A 17021-nucleotide genomic window follows, 5' to 3' on the forward strand; every position below is an offset into this window, starting at 1 on the left:
TAAAAGACGCTTGCTCCCTGGAAGAAAAGCTATGACCAACACAAACAGCATATTAAAAAACAGACATCACTTTGCCAAAAAAGGTCTGTCTAGTCAAGGCTATGGTTTTTCCAGTAGTCATGTATGGATGTGAGAGTTGGACTATAAAGAAAGCTGAGCACTGAAGAATTGGTGCTTTTGAACTGTGGTGTTGGAGAAAACTCTTGGAAGTCCCTTGGACTGCAAGGAGATCCAACCTGTCAATCCTAAAGGAAATCAGTCCTGAATATTCACTGGAAGGACTGATTGCTGAAGCTGAAATTCCAATACTTTGGCCACCTGATGCAAAGAACTGACTCATTGGAATAGACCCTAGTTCTGGGAAAGATTGGAGGCAGGAGGAGAAGGGGACGACAGAGGATGAAATGGTTGGATGGCATCACTGACACAATGGATGTGAGTTTGAGTAAGCTCTGGCAGTTGGTGATGGATAGGGAAGCCTGGCCTGCTCAAGTCCATGGAGTCTCGAAGAGTCAGACATGACTGAGCGACTGAACCTAACTGAAGACAGTACCAAACACATGAAGGTAGTATTTAATGAAGGTAATTTAAACAAGAACAAGAGAATAGTATTCAATTAGAACAGTGTTACTGCTCTAATTTACTGTGATCATTTGTAGGCAACACTTTCAAGTCTTAAACTGATAACTAATGTGAGCAAAATATTTACCTTGATCCAGTTTTAACTTTTAGTTGTAAGTTGTAAGATTTTTTTCATCTTTCAAAAGTACAATGCCACATAAGTTGTTGTTGTTGTTGTTTTTACTTCAGTTTGATCTAGATTAAGAACATCTATGAATTAAGGAGGGTTCTGGACCTCAGGAACATTGCTTTGAACATAATATCTGAATTATTTTTGGAGGTACATCATTGTTTTTTTGTCCGACACCATAATATCACCTGCTTTGTATCTTCATGTAAGGCAGAGACGCTGACTATAATCTGAATTGATTTAAATCAATATATGTGACTATTTGTACCCAAGGTTGCAGTTTGGGGGGCGTTTCTTTCCTTACTTTTTAGGTTCTGTGAGCACTATTTTAATTATTCTAGTGCTTATATCTTTCTAGTCTATCACTTCATGTCCTCTAAATCACTGTTTTGGGGGTTTTTTGGGGGGGCTATGATGGCACACTTGCAGCAGCTAGAGTTCTCCTAGCTTCAAACACAAACAACTCTGTTTCTTGCCCATGGACTCTACTACAGCCATTCCAACACCTAGTCACAAATGATTACGTATATTGGTTCTACAAAGAAAGATAGGTTCTCCATCCTAATTTAAGAATTCTATCTTTCAGAGTCTAAGCTTAGGTAGTCCTGGAGCAAATTAAAGTCTTAAATACTTGGTATATTATAAAAGAAATATTCCTTTATTATTAATCTTATGATATGCTTATTCATTGCTTATTTACTGTGATTTTAAGATGCTGTGATAGTCTACATACACTGAAAAATAAGTTTATAATTAACAATAAAGAATTTACACACATGCATAATTATATTTAAAATTTATTCTTTTCTAAAAACTTGAAGTATAGTTTACTTACCAATTTTGTTTATCTTCCCAAAGAACCAGCTTTTTTTTTTTTTTTAATTAATCTTTACTATTGCTTCTTTCATTCCTTTTTCATTTATTTCTGCTTGGATCTTTATGATTTGTTTCCTTCTACTCATTTGGGGTTTTTTTTTGTTCTTTTTCCATTTGTTTTAGATGTAAAGTTAGGTTGTCTATTCAATGTTTTTCTTGTTTCTTGAGGTAGGATTGTATTGCTATAAACTTCCCTCTTAGAACTGCTTTTGCTGTATTCCATCGGTTTTGAGTTGTGTTTTCATTGTCATTTATTTCTAGAAATTTTTTTATTTCTTCAGTAACCTGTTGTTTACTTAGAAACCTGTTGTTTAATCTCCATGTATTTGTGATCCTTACAGTTTTGTTTTTTTTTTTCTTGTAATTGATATCTAGTCTCATAGCCTTGTGGTCAGAGAAGATTCTTGATACTACTTCAGTTTTCTTAAATTTTCTGAGGTTTGATTTGTGATCCAAGATGTGGTCTATCCTGGAGAATGTTCCATGTGTACTTGAGAAGAAGGTGTATTCTGAATTTGGATGGAATGTCCCGAAGATATCAATGAGACCCATCTCATCTAATGTATCATTTAAGACTTGTGTTTCCTTATTATTTTCTGCTTTGATGATCTGTCCATTGGTGTGAGTGGGTTAAAGTCTTCTACTATTATTTGTTACTGTCAGTTTCTCCTTTTATGTCTGTTAGTGTTTGTCTTATGTACTGAGGTGCTCCTATGTTGGGTGCATAGATATTTACAATTGTTATGTCTTCCTCTTGGATTGGTCCCTTGATCATTATGTAGTGTCCTTCCTTATCTCTTGTAATATTCTTTATTTTAAGGTCTATTTTGTCTGATATGAGGATTGCTACTCCAGCTTCCTTTTGCTTCCCATCTGCATGGAATATATTTTTCCATCCTCTCAGTTTCAGTCTATATGTGTCTTTAGAACTGAAGTGTGTTTTTTTTTAGACAGTGTATATACATGGGTCTTGTGTTTGTATCCATTCAGCCAGTCTGTGTCTTTTGGTTGCAGCATTTAATCCATTTATATCTAAAGTAATTATTGATATATATGTTCCTATTGCCATTTTCTTAATTGTTTGGGGTTGATTTTGTAGATCTTTTCTCTTCTCTTGTATTTCTTGACCACATAAGTTCCTTTAGCATTTGTTGTAAAGCTGGTTTGGTAGTACTGAAATCTCTTAATTTTTGCTTTTCTGACAAGCTTTTTATTTCTCCATCAATTTGGAAGGAGATCCTTGCTGAGTACAGTAATCTTGGTTGTAGAATTTTCCCTTTCAGTATTTTAAATACATCCTGCCATTCCATTCTGGTCTGCAGAGTTTCTGCTGAAAGATCAGCTGTTAAGCATATGAGGTTTCCCCTGTATGTTACTTGTTGTTTCTCCTTTGCAGCTTTTAACATTCTTTCTTTGCACTTAGTCTTGGTTAGTTTGATTAGTATGTGCCTTGGCATGTTTTTCCTTGGGTTTATCCTGTATGGGACTGTTTGTGCCTCTTGAAGTTGTTTCCACAATTTTACCTTCCAACTTACTGATTCATTCTTCTGCTTCAGATATTCTGCTATTGATTCCTTCTAGAGTATTTTTAATTTCAATAATTGTGTTGTTTGTCTCTGGATGTTTATTTGTTAATTCTTCTAGGTTTTTGTTAGTTGATTCTTGCATTTTCTCCATTTTGTTTTCAGGGGTTTTGATCATCTTTACTATCATTATTCTGAATTATTTTTCAGGTAGTTTGCCTATTTCCTCTTCATTTATTTGGACTTCTGTGTTTCTAGTTTGTTTCTTCATTTGTGTAGTATTTCCCTGCCTTTTCATTATTTCATTATTCTGTTTGAGGTCTTCTTTTCCCAGGCTTCAGGGGTGAATTCTTTCTTCCTTTTGGTTTCTGCCCTCTTAAGATTGGTCCAGTGGTTTGTGTGAGCTTCATATAGGGTGAGATTTATGCTGAGTTTTTGTCTGTTTGCTTTCCTCTGATGGGCAAGGCTGAGTGAGGCGGTACTCCTGTCTGCTGATGATTGGGTTTGTGTTTTTGTTTTGTTTGTTGTTTAGATGAGGCACCTTGCACAGGGTGCTACCGGTGGTTGGGTGATGCCATGTCTTGTATTTGAGTGTGAGTTCTCACTATTTGATACTCCCTAGGTTTAGTTCTCTGGTAGTCTAGGGTCTCGGAGTCAGTGCTCCCACTCCAAAGGCTCAAGGCTTGATCTCTGGTCTCTCAGTCACCTTCCTGGATGAACACACCATGTCACTGCTGGACTGTTAACTTGTAAGACATGATATGGAACACACAAGCCACATCGACACCCTGGAAGTCATTCTCTACATCAGAGAGACAGCGGATGTCTCCTGGTATAAACCGGATGCCTTCTGGAATGGTCTGAGCAGGGTGGCTGATGTCAAACAGAATCACAAGGACTCCCTTCTGGTCCAGAGCACAGCCAAGGCTCCTCCCATAATGAGAACCATTTCCTTCAGAGATTTGTGGGAATCCATATGTGGCAGTCAAAGATAACTGGACAGTGGCAGAGGATGATGACGCTGGGACTGCTCAAGGTAGGGTGACCCAGGCCCCTCCCCTGAAGTAAAGTTTATTTATGATACTGTATTAGTTTCAGATGTACAGTACAGTGATTCAGTATCACACATATACATGTATGTGTGTATTAGATATATGTAAATTATTTTTCAGATGCTTTTCCATTATAAGTTACTATAAGATATCAAATATAGTTCCCTGTGCTATGCAGTAAATCTTTGTTAATTTATATATTGTAGTGTATATCTGTTAATCTCATACTCCTAGTTTATCCCTCCCCTTTTTCCCTTTGGTAATCATAATTTTGTTTTCTATGTCTGTGAGTCTGTTTTTTAAATAAGCTCATTAGTATTATTATTTAGATTCCACATAAAAGTGATATTATATTTGATAACACAAATATCTTTTTATATTTCTGGTTATCATCTTTGTCAGTTTTGATGATGATTAAAACTTAAGTGCTATAAAGAAGGCTGAAAGTGAAAGGGAAAGTCACTCAGTCCTGTCCGACTCTTTGCGACTAGGCCAGAATATTGGAGTGGATAGCCTTTCCCTTCTCCAGGTGATCTTCCTAACCCAGGGATCGAACCCAGGTCTCCTGCATTGCAGGCTGATTCTTTACCAGCTGAGCCACAAGGGAAGCCCAAGAATATTGGAGTGGGTAGCCTATCACTTCTCCAGCAGATCTTCCCAACACAGGAATTGAACCAGGGTCTCCTGCATTGCAGATAGTAAAGAGGGCTGAACACTGAAGAATTGATGGTTTTAAATCGTGGTGCTGGAGGAGACTCTTGAGAGTCCCTTGTATGGAAAGGAGATCAAAACATTCAATCTTAAAGGAAATCAACCCTGACTATTCATTGGAAGGACTGGTGCAAAGGACTGGCCACCTGATGTGAAGAACTGACTCATTGGAAAAGATTCTTAGGCTGGGAAAGATTGAAGGCAGGAGGAGAAGGGGATGACAGAGGATGAGATGGTTGAATGGAATCACTGACTCAATGGACATGAGTCTGAGCAAACTCTGGGAGACAGTGAAGGACAGGGAAGTGTGGCTTGCTATAGTCCATGGGGTCGCAGAGAGTCAGACATGACTTAGCAATTAACAACAACAACAACAAAATGTAAGTGCAGGAAACACAATTTGAGCTGGTTAAAATACAGCTTATTAGGAAATATGAGAAACATGATATGCCTTTAACACAGTACAGTTTATATCATTTGTCAACCTTTGACAAAACATGATTGCTCTTGGCTCTTGGTAGGCTCAGCTTGTTCAATGGCTTATAATTACCATTTGCTCTGTCACCTAAATTTCCACTGTTAGCCAGCAGAAGTTATTTCAGTTGGGTTAATCTCTTTATAGCTTCACACACTACTGAAAGCATTCCTGCTCTTTGGTTTAAAAAAAAAACAACAACAACACTGTTCTGAAACCAACAAAGTGTTCCCTTATCCCAACTGTAACATCCAGATATGTTTCAGAGTCTTGAAATAGTGGAAAGTAGTTTTTGTGATAAAACTGGGGTCCATGGGGTGCCTACTAGCTGATTTCATATAAGTAGTGGGTGGAAGCCAGGCAGTGATTATTAATTACCTAATTCAGAACAGAGCAGGAAAATTATATTTGATTTTGACCTAATAAAATTATAAAATCATTTAGAAAGTTCAAAGTGAACTGTTAACTTTACTAAGTCCTTTATTGGTTTTCATGTAAACAATTTAAATTAGTTTCCTTCTCTAAATTATCATCTTTAATATTTATACACATGTAAAAAATTGCCACACCAATCTATTTATTTGAATCATATCTTCAGTGAAAGTACTAAAAATATCATTTTTAAAAACACAATTATAATTTGTCAAGTATTTATATCATTCAATATTAATCACAATGTGTTACCTTACCATTTCCTTTTTTGGCTATAGAAGAAACTAATGGTTTTTTCCTAATTAACCAAGTAAAAATGGGCAGGGACCAACATGAGGACTTCTCTTCACTTTCATAAGCAAAATATAGATCTCATGTGTATCTGCATATGTGTTCAATTTGTAAGAAAATGTAACCATTATTTTAAATCACTGGCATCTTTAGAATTTCAGATGCTTTCAGAGAAATGCAGAAGTATTTATTACCTTAATACTATAATTAAAGTTTCCAAAAAACTATCAAGAATTTCAGTGAACAAAATCAATATCACATTAGTAAAAACTTAATGTAAGAATTGTCAAAAACATAAAATATTAAAAACAACTTTACCTCAAACTTCAAATGTGATAACTTCTTAAGTCAACATTGTTTAAATTTTAGAAAAATCCAAAGCAAAAGATTGAAAACCCATAATTTATCATAAACTTCAACTACAGGTCTTTGTCATATTATCATATTTACACACCCCTCAAGCAATCCAGGTATGGATATAACTTCTAGTTCATTATATAAATAGAAATACAAATTATTTACAAGGTCACTTTAGCTTTATTATAATCTAATTTTTAGACAGGTTAAAATATATCATGCCTGCGTCCCCATTTTTGCATCTTAGGATAATTGTACAATTATCACAGGAACAAAGTCACACTTAAAGAAATAAAATTAACAGAAAATCCCATAAGTTATCAGTAACTATTTTCCAATCAGTAACATCAAGTAAAGAGAATCCCAAACTGCAAAGTCATTTTACAGTTTTATTTATCATATATTATTATATTACATTTTAAAACTTAAAGGTAGGGAATTTTATCTTAAATATTTTAAATATAAAATTCCCCACCTTTAAGTTTTAAAATATAATATAGCCAGACCAACATGAAACAAAAAATAAATGGCTAAAAACAACCATGAAAAGTATGAAAACAGACCAGTGAGGAAGAACTTACCAGACATCATAACTCACTAGAAAGGCCACTGTATTCACAGAAAAACGGTGCTGGTGCAGAGACAGACAGACAAGGGGGCAGAATGAAGAGGCCAGAGACTGGCACAGGGGCACGTGGCATGTTTATATGTGACAAGGGTAACATTTCCATCCCATGGAAAAGACAGTTTCTTACAGTAACTATATTGGGGAGAAAAAAGATAGAGAGCATCCTACTTCCTATCATGTACAAATTGTAAAACTGGAGTAAGATTTGAATGTTTTTAAAAATAGGGAAGAATATTTATAAGACTATTTGTTTGACCATGGGATGGACAATGACATCCTGAGTAAAACGGATAACTCAGGAGCAATAAAGAAGTTGATAGATCGTTGGATTAAATAATAACTAATAATTTTCTTTTAGTAAAAGACATCATACGTATAGACAAGAATCATAAAGCTATATTTGCACATATATAACATTGGTAGAACACTGGATTAACATTTCTAAAACAATACATAGCTCCCAGAAATTGTGACAGAAAAACACTAGAAAAATGGGTAGTGGAAATGAATAGGAAATGAAGAAAAGAGAAATTCAAATGGATAATAAACATGAAAATATATTCTGCATCACTGACAGTCAGTGAAGAAATGTAAATTAATGATCAGAGGTTTAAGACTGGTAAGAAGGAAAAGAAACAGTGGCATCCAATGCTGGTGAAAATGTAGAAAATGGGCATTCTTATATGCAAATGTGATTTGCTATTTCTTTGGGGAAAGAATCTAGAAATATCTATTAATATTAAAAATACACATACCGTTTGACCAAGCAATTCCACTTCTGGGAATCTATCCTATAGGGAAAAAAAAAAAAGGACCAGTACGTAAGGACACAGGTACAATGATATTTATTGCAGCATTGTCTGTTGTGGGGCGCAGGAAGAGGGGAGAGTGGAAATAACAGTAACGTCCATTAGTGAGGAAATGGTTAAATGAAATGTTGGAATATCCATAGATAGAATATTATGTATTATTCAAAAGAATGGGATAAAGCTGTAGAGTGTGACTTGCTAAGGTGACAGAAGCAAATTGAAACGCTATAATTCCATTATGACAGTAGCAACAGACACAATGAAACAATGGACATGCAGGCACTCCCATGTCCATGCAATAAGGAATGGAAGAGCACAGACCAGACTAACAAGGGCCGCCCAGGGTTAGGAGTGGAAACAAGGACGAGAGGAATGGGGATTATTTCCTTCCTCCTAGTGTATCTGTGCTGTTTCACTAGTTACTATGAGCCATATGTTTGCTCTAGAACTTTCTAAAATATATTTAAGAAAAAAAATTAACTTTTTAGTGGTAGTAGAGCAGAAGTATCTCCAGACATTCACCTGCAGTAAAATAGCAGCAATTCAACAAATATTCCCTTCTCTGCTTATGCCAGTCACTGCAGTGTTCTTTCTGATTGCTTGCCCAATATGCTTCCCATCTCTCTCCCATAAGGCTATCAACCATGTGATTTGGATGGAGTTGACTCCACTCTATTTGAAGGGACTCCTGAGTAGTCTTAGCCAGTTTGGCGCACCAAAAATACAATTTGGAGCCACTAATACAATTTTAAATTTTCTAGTAATCACATTAAAAACAAATTTAAAAGAAACAAGTGAAAGCAATTTTAATAATAGTTTTTTTTCTAACCTAATATACCCCAAAATATTACCCTTTCATCATGCAATTAGTACACAAATTATTAAGTATTTCACATTTTCCCCATCTTAATTTGGACTAGTTACATTTCAAGAGCTCAACAGCCACATGCAGCCAGTGGTTGCCATACCAAACAGTCTATGCTAATGAGGGTAATGCTATAAATATTGTCATATTCAAGGATGGATACCTAATTTAAGATGGCCCAATCAAAGAGAAACCCATAATGGCAGGAGAAGAAAAATCCACTCCTGGTGAGGACAGATAAGAAAAAACAAACTGTGAAAACTGTTGGCAGTCATCTATGAGCTAGGAAGGAAACTGGGTCCCTGAAACACTGAAACTCTTGGTTAACCCTTGCCAGAAGCCAGGACTTTTTAGTTACATTAGCTGGTAAATTTCCTTTATTTTTTTCAGCCATTTTCAGTTAGGTTTTCTTCTATTACTTGCAATCAAAAACATTCCAATTGATAAATTCATCTGTGGACAATGCCATGTCTAAACAAATACTTCCTTCTTATGTGAATTAACTCAAATGTTCAACATTCCTACCCTGTAGTTAAGGCATGCTTTTGTTAAATTATCCTTATTTGATAACACTTTCAGACATCTTCTGAAAACACTCCCAAAAAACATTTCCAGAGACTAATTTCTGAGCAAGCAGGGTAACTCTGCACGGTCACCACACAAGACAGCATTTCTCCTCAGGACAATATAGACAATGGGCATCAGAGAAATCAATCGCCCCATTCTCACTTCACCCTCTTTCCTGGCCCTTCCTCTCTAGACCAGTGGTCCCCACCTCTAGCACTAGGAATATATTGGGTTGACAAGTCTTTGTTGAGGGGAGGGTTTTCCCATACACTGCACAATGTTTAGCAACAACACTGTCCTCTCTATACCCATAAATGAGAGGAGAAATCCACCTCCCAGTAATTGTGACAATCAAAATTTTCTCTAGACATTGTCACATGTCCCCGAGGGGACAATATCACCTCTGGTTGAGAACCACTCTTCCAGACCAATAGTTAGTTCTAATGTACAGCTGACCTTCATTGTTTTATGACAAATGCCTCCCCTCTCTAAGTGTTTTCTGAATCACAATCTTTACAGGCCTGTGGCCCTCTCCTAGACCAGACATGAATGTGTAAACCTTCCTCCTCTATTCTCTGCCTATGCTGAGCTTGAGCTCTCCACTGAAGGTCTTCTTTCCAGAAGAAATGTACCTAGTCCTCTCTGACTTCAGCCTGAAATCATTACCTGAGCCACTCCCTGAACCACCCACCCAACCATTTCTCTTGGGCTTCTCTGAGGGGATGTTTGCTTATCTGTGGTCACTTATTCGACAGCTCAGTCTACTATAGCTGGGTTACCCATCTCCTCCATCAGTATATCATGGCTGACAATTCCATCCCAGTCTCTCCACATTGCACTGACTGACACACTACTCTCCCTAATCTATCCTTAAGACTTATAACCACTGGAAATTTTTTCATAGCTTCTCAAGTTGCTCTAAAGCTTTAATGTATTCCAATAAAAATCTCAGCTGGCTTTTAGGGGGCAGAAAATGATGAGCTGATTCCAAAACTAAAGAATTTGGAATGGTCCAAACAATTTTGAAAAAAAAAAGAACATAGCTGGATGACTAACATTATCTAATATCTGAACTTACTATAAAGCTACAATAATCCAATCAGTGGAGACACTGATATAAGACAAACAAGACATGAAACAGAAAAGAAAGTCTGTAGATAGACACCCATATATGGACAACCAATTTTCAAGCAAACTATCAAGAAATTCAGTGGAGATGGGACAGAGAACGGTCTGTTTAGCAAGTGGTGCTGGAACAGTTACATACCTGTATGCAATAACTTAAAACTTCAATCCATACTTCACCCATACACAAAAATTATCTCAAAATGGATCATAGACATAAAAGTCTAAAATTATAAATTTTATGGAAAAAGAGGAGAAAAACTTTTGTGACCCTGAAACAGGGAAAGATGGCTTAGACGCAACACCAAAACTATAACCACTTAAAGAACAAACTGATAAATTTGACTTCATGAAAACTAAAAATTTTTGCTCTTTAATAGATGCTGTAAAGCAACAGAAACCATAAGCCAGGAGAAAATCTACCAAGCCTGTACAGCAGCTTTATTTATAATGGTCCAAAACTATACGTGACCCAAATGTCTATCAATAAGTGGATGGATAATCAAACTATGCTGTACCCACAATAGGATATTACTTAGAAATAAAAAGCAATGAACTATTAACATACACTGAAAAAGAACTGAATCTCCAAATAATTACACTGAGTGAAAGAAACCAGACAAAAAAGAGTAAAAACAGTATAGTTCCATTTATTTAAAATTTTAGGAAATGCAAACTAATCTTTAGGAATGGAAAATATTAGTTACTGTCTGATTAGTCATTTGGGGGGAGGGGGAGGGAGCAATTACAAACCTGTAAGAGGAAACTTCTGGAGGAGATGGATATTTCATTACCTTGACTGTGGAGCTGGTTTCACAGGAGTGTCTGTATATATGTGTGCATGTCAATTTATGAGATTGTGTACTTTAAGTACAATTTATGATATGTCAACTATGGGTCTGGAGAAGGCAATGGCACCCCATTCCAGTACACTTGCCTGGAAAATCCCATGGAGGGAGGAGCCTGGAAGGCTGCAGTCCATGGGGTCGCTAAGAGTTGGACACGACTGAGCGACTTCACTTTCACTTTTCACTTTCACGGATTGGAGAAGGAAATGGCAACCCACTCCAGTGTTCTTGCCTGGAGAATCCCAGGGACGGGGGAGCCTGGTGGGCTGCCGTCTATGGGGTCGCAGTCAGACATGACTGAAGTGACTTAGCAGCAACTATGGGTCAATGAAGCTTTTTTTTAAGGGGAAGGGGAAGCGTGCTACATACTGTAAGCATGTAGGGTTATGCTGCTCTCGTTGCTTAGCCACTAAGTCACGTCTGACTCTCCTGTAACCTCATGGACTGTAGCCCGCCGCGCTCACTCTGTCCAGGGGATTTCCCAGGCAAGTATACTGGAGTGGGTTGCCATTTCCTTCTCCAGGGGATCCTCCTGATCCAGGATCAAACCCAGGTTTCTTCCTTGGCCATGGATTCTTTGCCACTGAGCCACCAGGGAAGCCTAAATTGGTTCATCCTACATCAGATTTCATGGCAGGAAGTGGCTTTGTCTCATTGTGCTATTTTAAATTCTGCTGTGGTTTAATACAATTAGAATTTACAATTCCTGGTACTTAACATAAAACAGCGGAGGTGATGTTAAACAGTAAATAAAAGGTCCATGGATGAAAAGAAACTACACAGAGCCTTGAGGAGTAACAATCTAAACTATGTTTGTTTTAATTCTCCTTTTAAGTATTTTCCCAGATCACCACCATCATGACCACCTCCTGCTATGGTCTTAAGGATGTGGTCTAATCAACATCTTCCAGCAAAAAAAAAAAAAAAAAAAAGTGGGATAGAGCTAAGTGACTTGAATTTTCAAAGATAAAAATTAAGTAACATACTTTTTGATGACAGTATTTTTCCCTGTGATTCTACCAGAATCAACTTCTTTTACATACAAATTGGTAATACCTTAGAATCTCACTAAAAAAACCATCAATGTTCCCCTAAGACATAAAACCATATACTGATCTATTAATTTCATTTCAGTATATGATGTCAAGTGCATTTAAAAATATACTCCAGGGCTTCCAAAGGCTTTTTTAATCCACTAGGACTGGTGTTAGTATTTAATTTATCCTAGACCTAAAAAACCTTCTGCTTATTCTCCCAGATAATCGATTCTTGATTTGTTAAGATACTAAACACTATGCTTTACAACCTGAAATATCAAACCCCTGGTGAACTCACTCCTGTGCCCTGCACAGAGCAAATCCTCTCAGCAGGAGGCCAAGGGGCACCCAGGAGAGCAGACCAGGCCCTCCCCTAGACCTGATGTCAGCCCCGGGGGACGGTCCACACTGACGCCTCAGTAAACATCTGTCCCACAGCAGTGACACAAGGATGCAGAGGGTGCCATGAAAACGCCCTTCTCAGGTTTTGAAAAACACAAATACTAAAGACAACCTCTTCCTGAGTAAAAGCATGTAAACCACCACCAATAACAGTAGAGTCAGCATTGGAAAATCAAGATGTAGTAAGAGTTCAGCAATCAGGGCTAATGTCACCCCAAGGTTAATCTCACTGATCTGTAGGACACAGCAGAAATTAAAAATCATTTCTTCCCGCACAATAAAAGGCACAATGCCTAGGCCAGATTAATACTTTCCAATAGAGGAAGAACCTAAGCATCTACAAAATAGGCAAATATTTCCTGAAAGATTATAGTTCTAGGAAAGAGGCATTTAAAAATCCATTCCTTCAATATATTAGGCCTATTTAAATTTATTATCATTTGAATTTTTATGCTTTAAAAAAACATCAAAATTTACCCTTCCAGACTAGGCACCCATTTCCACATGCCAATAAACTTTATAGAATATGCTTAATAAATCTTTCCTCCCATGCAATTGCATTTGTGGAACTCTGCATACAATTTCCTTATGGTAGGAATCAAAAGCTACCTGGGTGATGTCAGAGGTAAAGCAGAGCCCAGAAGGCCACTGGAAAGAGAGGTGTACAGGTCCTGGCATGTTCTGTGGGCATGTCTTAGGTTCCAATACAGAAGCATGGAGAAGTCCTCATCCTTATCCCAGAAGAGATGGCTTTATATAAAAGCATGTTCAAAGACAAGGCCTGTGTATTCAGATGAAAGAGATGACCCCCAGAAGGCTCAGAGGTTCAGGCCTTTACTGCAGAAAAGCAGAGAGGGAAATCCTAAGCCATTTCTCACCCAGCTGCTTATGTCTGACAGTCATTGGCCACAAAGAGTCAAAGAGCAGGAAGTCTAATTCCCAGGAGTCAGAGTGGCAGAGGAAAATCCAGTGATTCTAAAGAGAAACGCTATCAGTTCAGTTCAGTCACTCAGTCATGTCCGACTCTTTGCGACCCCATGAATCGCAGCACACCAGGCCTCCCTGTCCATCACCAACTCCCAGAGTTCACCCAGACTCACAGCCATCAGGTCAGTGATGCCATCCAGACATCTCATCCTCTGTCATCCCCTTCTCCTTCTGCCCCCATTCCCTCCCAGCATCAGAGTCTTTTCCAATGAGTCAACTTTTTGCATGAGGTGGCCAAAGTACTGGAGTTTCAGCTTTAGCATCATTCCTTCCAAAGAAATCCCAGGGCTGATCTCCTTCAGAATGGACTGGTTGGATCTCCTTGCAGTCCAAGGCACTCTCAAGAGTCTTCTCCAACACCACACTTCAAAAGCATCAATTCTTCAGTGCTCAGCCTTCTTCACAGTCCAACTCTCATATCCATACATGACTACTGGAAAAACCATAGCCTTGATTAGACAGACCTTAGTCAGCAAAGTAATGTCTCTGCTTTTGAATATGCTATCTAGGTTGGTCATAACTTTTCTTCCAAGGAGTAAATGTCTTTTAATTTCATGGTTGCAATCACCATCTGCAGTGATTCTGGAGCCCCCCCAAAATAAAGTCTGACACTGTTTCCACTGTTTCCCCATCTATTTCCCATGAAGTGATGGGACCAGACGCCATGATCTTCGTTTTCTGAATATTGAGCTTTAGGCCAACTTTTTCACTCTCCTCTTTCACTTTCATCAAGAGGCTTTTTAGTTCCTCTTCACTTTCTGCCATAAGGGTGGTATCATCTGCATATCTGAGGTTATTGATATTTCTCCCGGCAATCTTGATTCCAGCTTGTGTTTCTTCCAGTCCAGCGTTTCTCATGATGTACTCTGCATATAAGCTAAATAAGCAGGGTGACAATATACAGCCTTGACGTACTCTGCTATAGGAGCAAATGAATACGACCAATGGTTCCCCACAGAGGGCCCGACTTACTGCAGCAATGGAGTCAGGAGAACAATACAGAATTCAGCTGCCCCGTTCACACAGCTCCCTGGATGATGGAGCTTTGGGGGCTGCCACGCCTCACCAGTGTAGCAGCACTAGTCCCATCACTAGTCTGAGTTAACGCAGTGTCCTTGTAGTGCTGGTGTGTGACTTAATGTCTTCCTTTCGGTTGCAGTTTTAGGTGTAAACTCTCTTCTTTTTAAAGGAGTATAACTGCTTTACCGTTTTGTGTTAGGGTCTGCTGTAGAACAAAGTGAGGCAGCTTGTATGCACACATATTTAAGAAAAGTTTGAGGCTACACTTTAAAATATGTTCAAAGAAATTGTGGCAAGCACAGTGAAGTCAAGTGTACTCAGTCAAAATTCTGCCTTTGATGTGACCCGCACTGTGGATGAAGACGCTGTAATTCACATCTTTCCAGAACAGAGTGTATCCACACCCTTGTTCATCATCTCTTTCTAACTCAAATATTTCCCTAAAGAAGGAAAGGCTGCTTTCCAGTCCTGGGTGGGTGGGAACGCTACATTCTGGCCATGGTCAAGAAGCAATCTCAACACGCAAACCTCACGTCCTCTGAGTTGCTGGCTCCTCACTTATCAAACAATGGTATTTAAAAGCAGTTTTCTGTTACGGTTTCTTCCAGCTTCAAAATCCTATGGTTAAACTTTTCTGCATGTACATCTATAATACCCCATTTCATTTTTCTCAATATCTGTCTCAAAACAGAGTTAGGAGAAGTAACCTGTATACCATGCTGAGAAGAATGGGCAGGTGTTAAGTGAAGGATTATTCTAGAAATAGGCCACTCCCTGAGCACATGGAGTTCCCGCACAGCTTGATGCTACAGAGCCAGAACATGTGTGGGGCCTGTCTCCTTCACACACCTAGAAATCTCCTGATATGAGGGGTTAACCATGGAGGGAAAAAAGGAAAAAAATCTACTAAAGAGACCAGCTGTCCTCTTTAATACCCTCTGTTGGTATACACTGTCACTCTCTAGAAAGTGCTACTCAAATGATCTGGCTTTAACAGAACTTCTTCAGTTTACTTGGCAGTGCTTTGCTTAACTCGACAAGACAGAAAGAAGTGATGGGAGGGTGGGGGTAGGTTTCATTCCCTTTATGTTTTATTTAACGAAACACATAGAGCTTACTGCATGTCAGGTACTGTTATGAACATTTTACAAATACTTATTAATTTAATCCTCAAAACATTCCAGGATAGAATAGTATACATGATTTACAGATGAGGAAATAAAGACACAGAGAGATGAAATAACCTTCTGCAAATCATAGGCTGGTTAAATGGCAGAGGTAGGATTGAATCCAGGCAGTGTGGCTCTGAAATGCCTACTGAGTAACAGACCCAAGAAGGTGGCTTTTAGGAAGAGAGCACAGTGGGCCATCTTCCGTAAGGCTTGCTGAAAAGTAACGTGAGTGGAAGTCACTCAGTCGTATCTGACTCTGCAACCCCAAGGACTATATAGTCCACAGAATTCTCCAGGCCAGAATACTGGAGTGGGCAGTCTTTCCCTTCTCCAGGGGATCTTCCCAACCCAGCCATTGAACCTAGGTTTCCTGTACTGCAGGAGGATTCTTTACCAGCTGAGCCACAAGGGAAGCCCATGCTGAAAAGAAATGTTCCCCCCAAAAGCCTCCAAATTCCTGTCTGATTCAGGCTTGCTAAAAAATCATCCTAGTAAATTTGAAAGAGAACTCACCCTCATGCCTTTGGACATCCAAAAGCTCACTTTGATTGCCTCGTACCCTGCAGCTCCCCTAAGAACAGCAGTTCTAAGCCAAGGGTGGCATTTTAAATTGACCCAGAGAATGGGCTGAAAGATCACAAGCCCCCCCACTCTCCCTTTCTCAGCACCCAACACACATACACACAGGTTTCGATTTGCACCCCCAAGTGTGTTTAGAAATGTGCACATGTATTTTGATAACCCCCCCTAGGTGACCCAACTCTCCCTCCCCTGGAGCTAAGCTAAGGTTTTCCTAATAATTTTGCAAAGGTGGGAAGATCAATCTTGCATTGTTTCTATCTCCCAAGTCTCCTCCCCCAACCCCCTCACAGAAGATAAATGTAGGCGTGATAGGGGATGCTGCAAATACATACCAAATACCAAACTGGCTATTCGATGAATACATAAATGCAATTGACATTCTTTCACAGTCTGAAATCCTCTCTTTACTCTCAGGATATATTACACCATTCTCTTTTTACATAAACATGCCACTTTAAATGCTAATTCAGATGCAACACTCAATTTTTTCTTCATTTTGTTTCTTGGTTTC

General features: G+C 38.5%; 1 protein-coding gene across 1 annotated transcript in view; it reads right to left on the bottom strand.

Annotated features, from left to right (window-relative positions):
• Nucleotides 1-17021, bottom strand: part of MAST4 (microtubule associated serine/threonine kinase family member 4) — a 614194-nt gene that overhangs the window by 270978 nt on the left and 326195 nt on the right. The window contains exon 5 of the mRNA XM_052659092.1: nucleotides 7852-7887. Within this exon, the coding sequence (XP_052515052.1) occupies nucleotides 7852-7887 (36 nt within the window). The remainder of the gene's footprint in view (nucleotides 1-7851; nucleotides 7888-17021) is intronic.

This window comes from Budorcas taxicolor, chromosome 20 (assembly GCF_023091745.1).
Source record: "Budorcas taxicolor isolate Tak-1 chromosome 20, Takin1.1, whole genome shotgun sequence".
In the NCBI taxonomy this organism is placed as follows: domain Eukaryota; kingdom Metazoa; phylum Chordata; class Mammalia; order Artiodactyla; family Bovidae; genus Budorcas; species Budorcas taxicolor.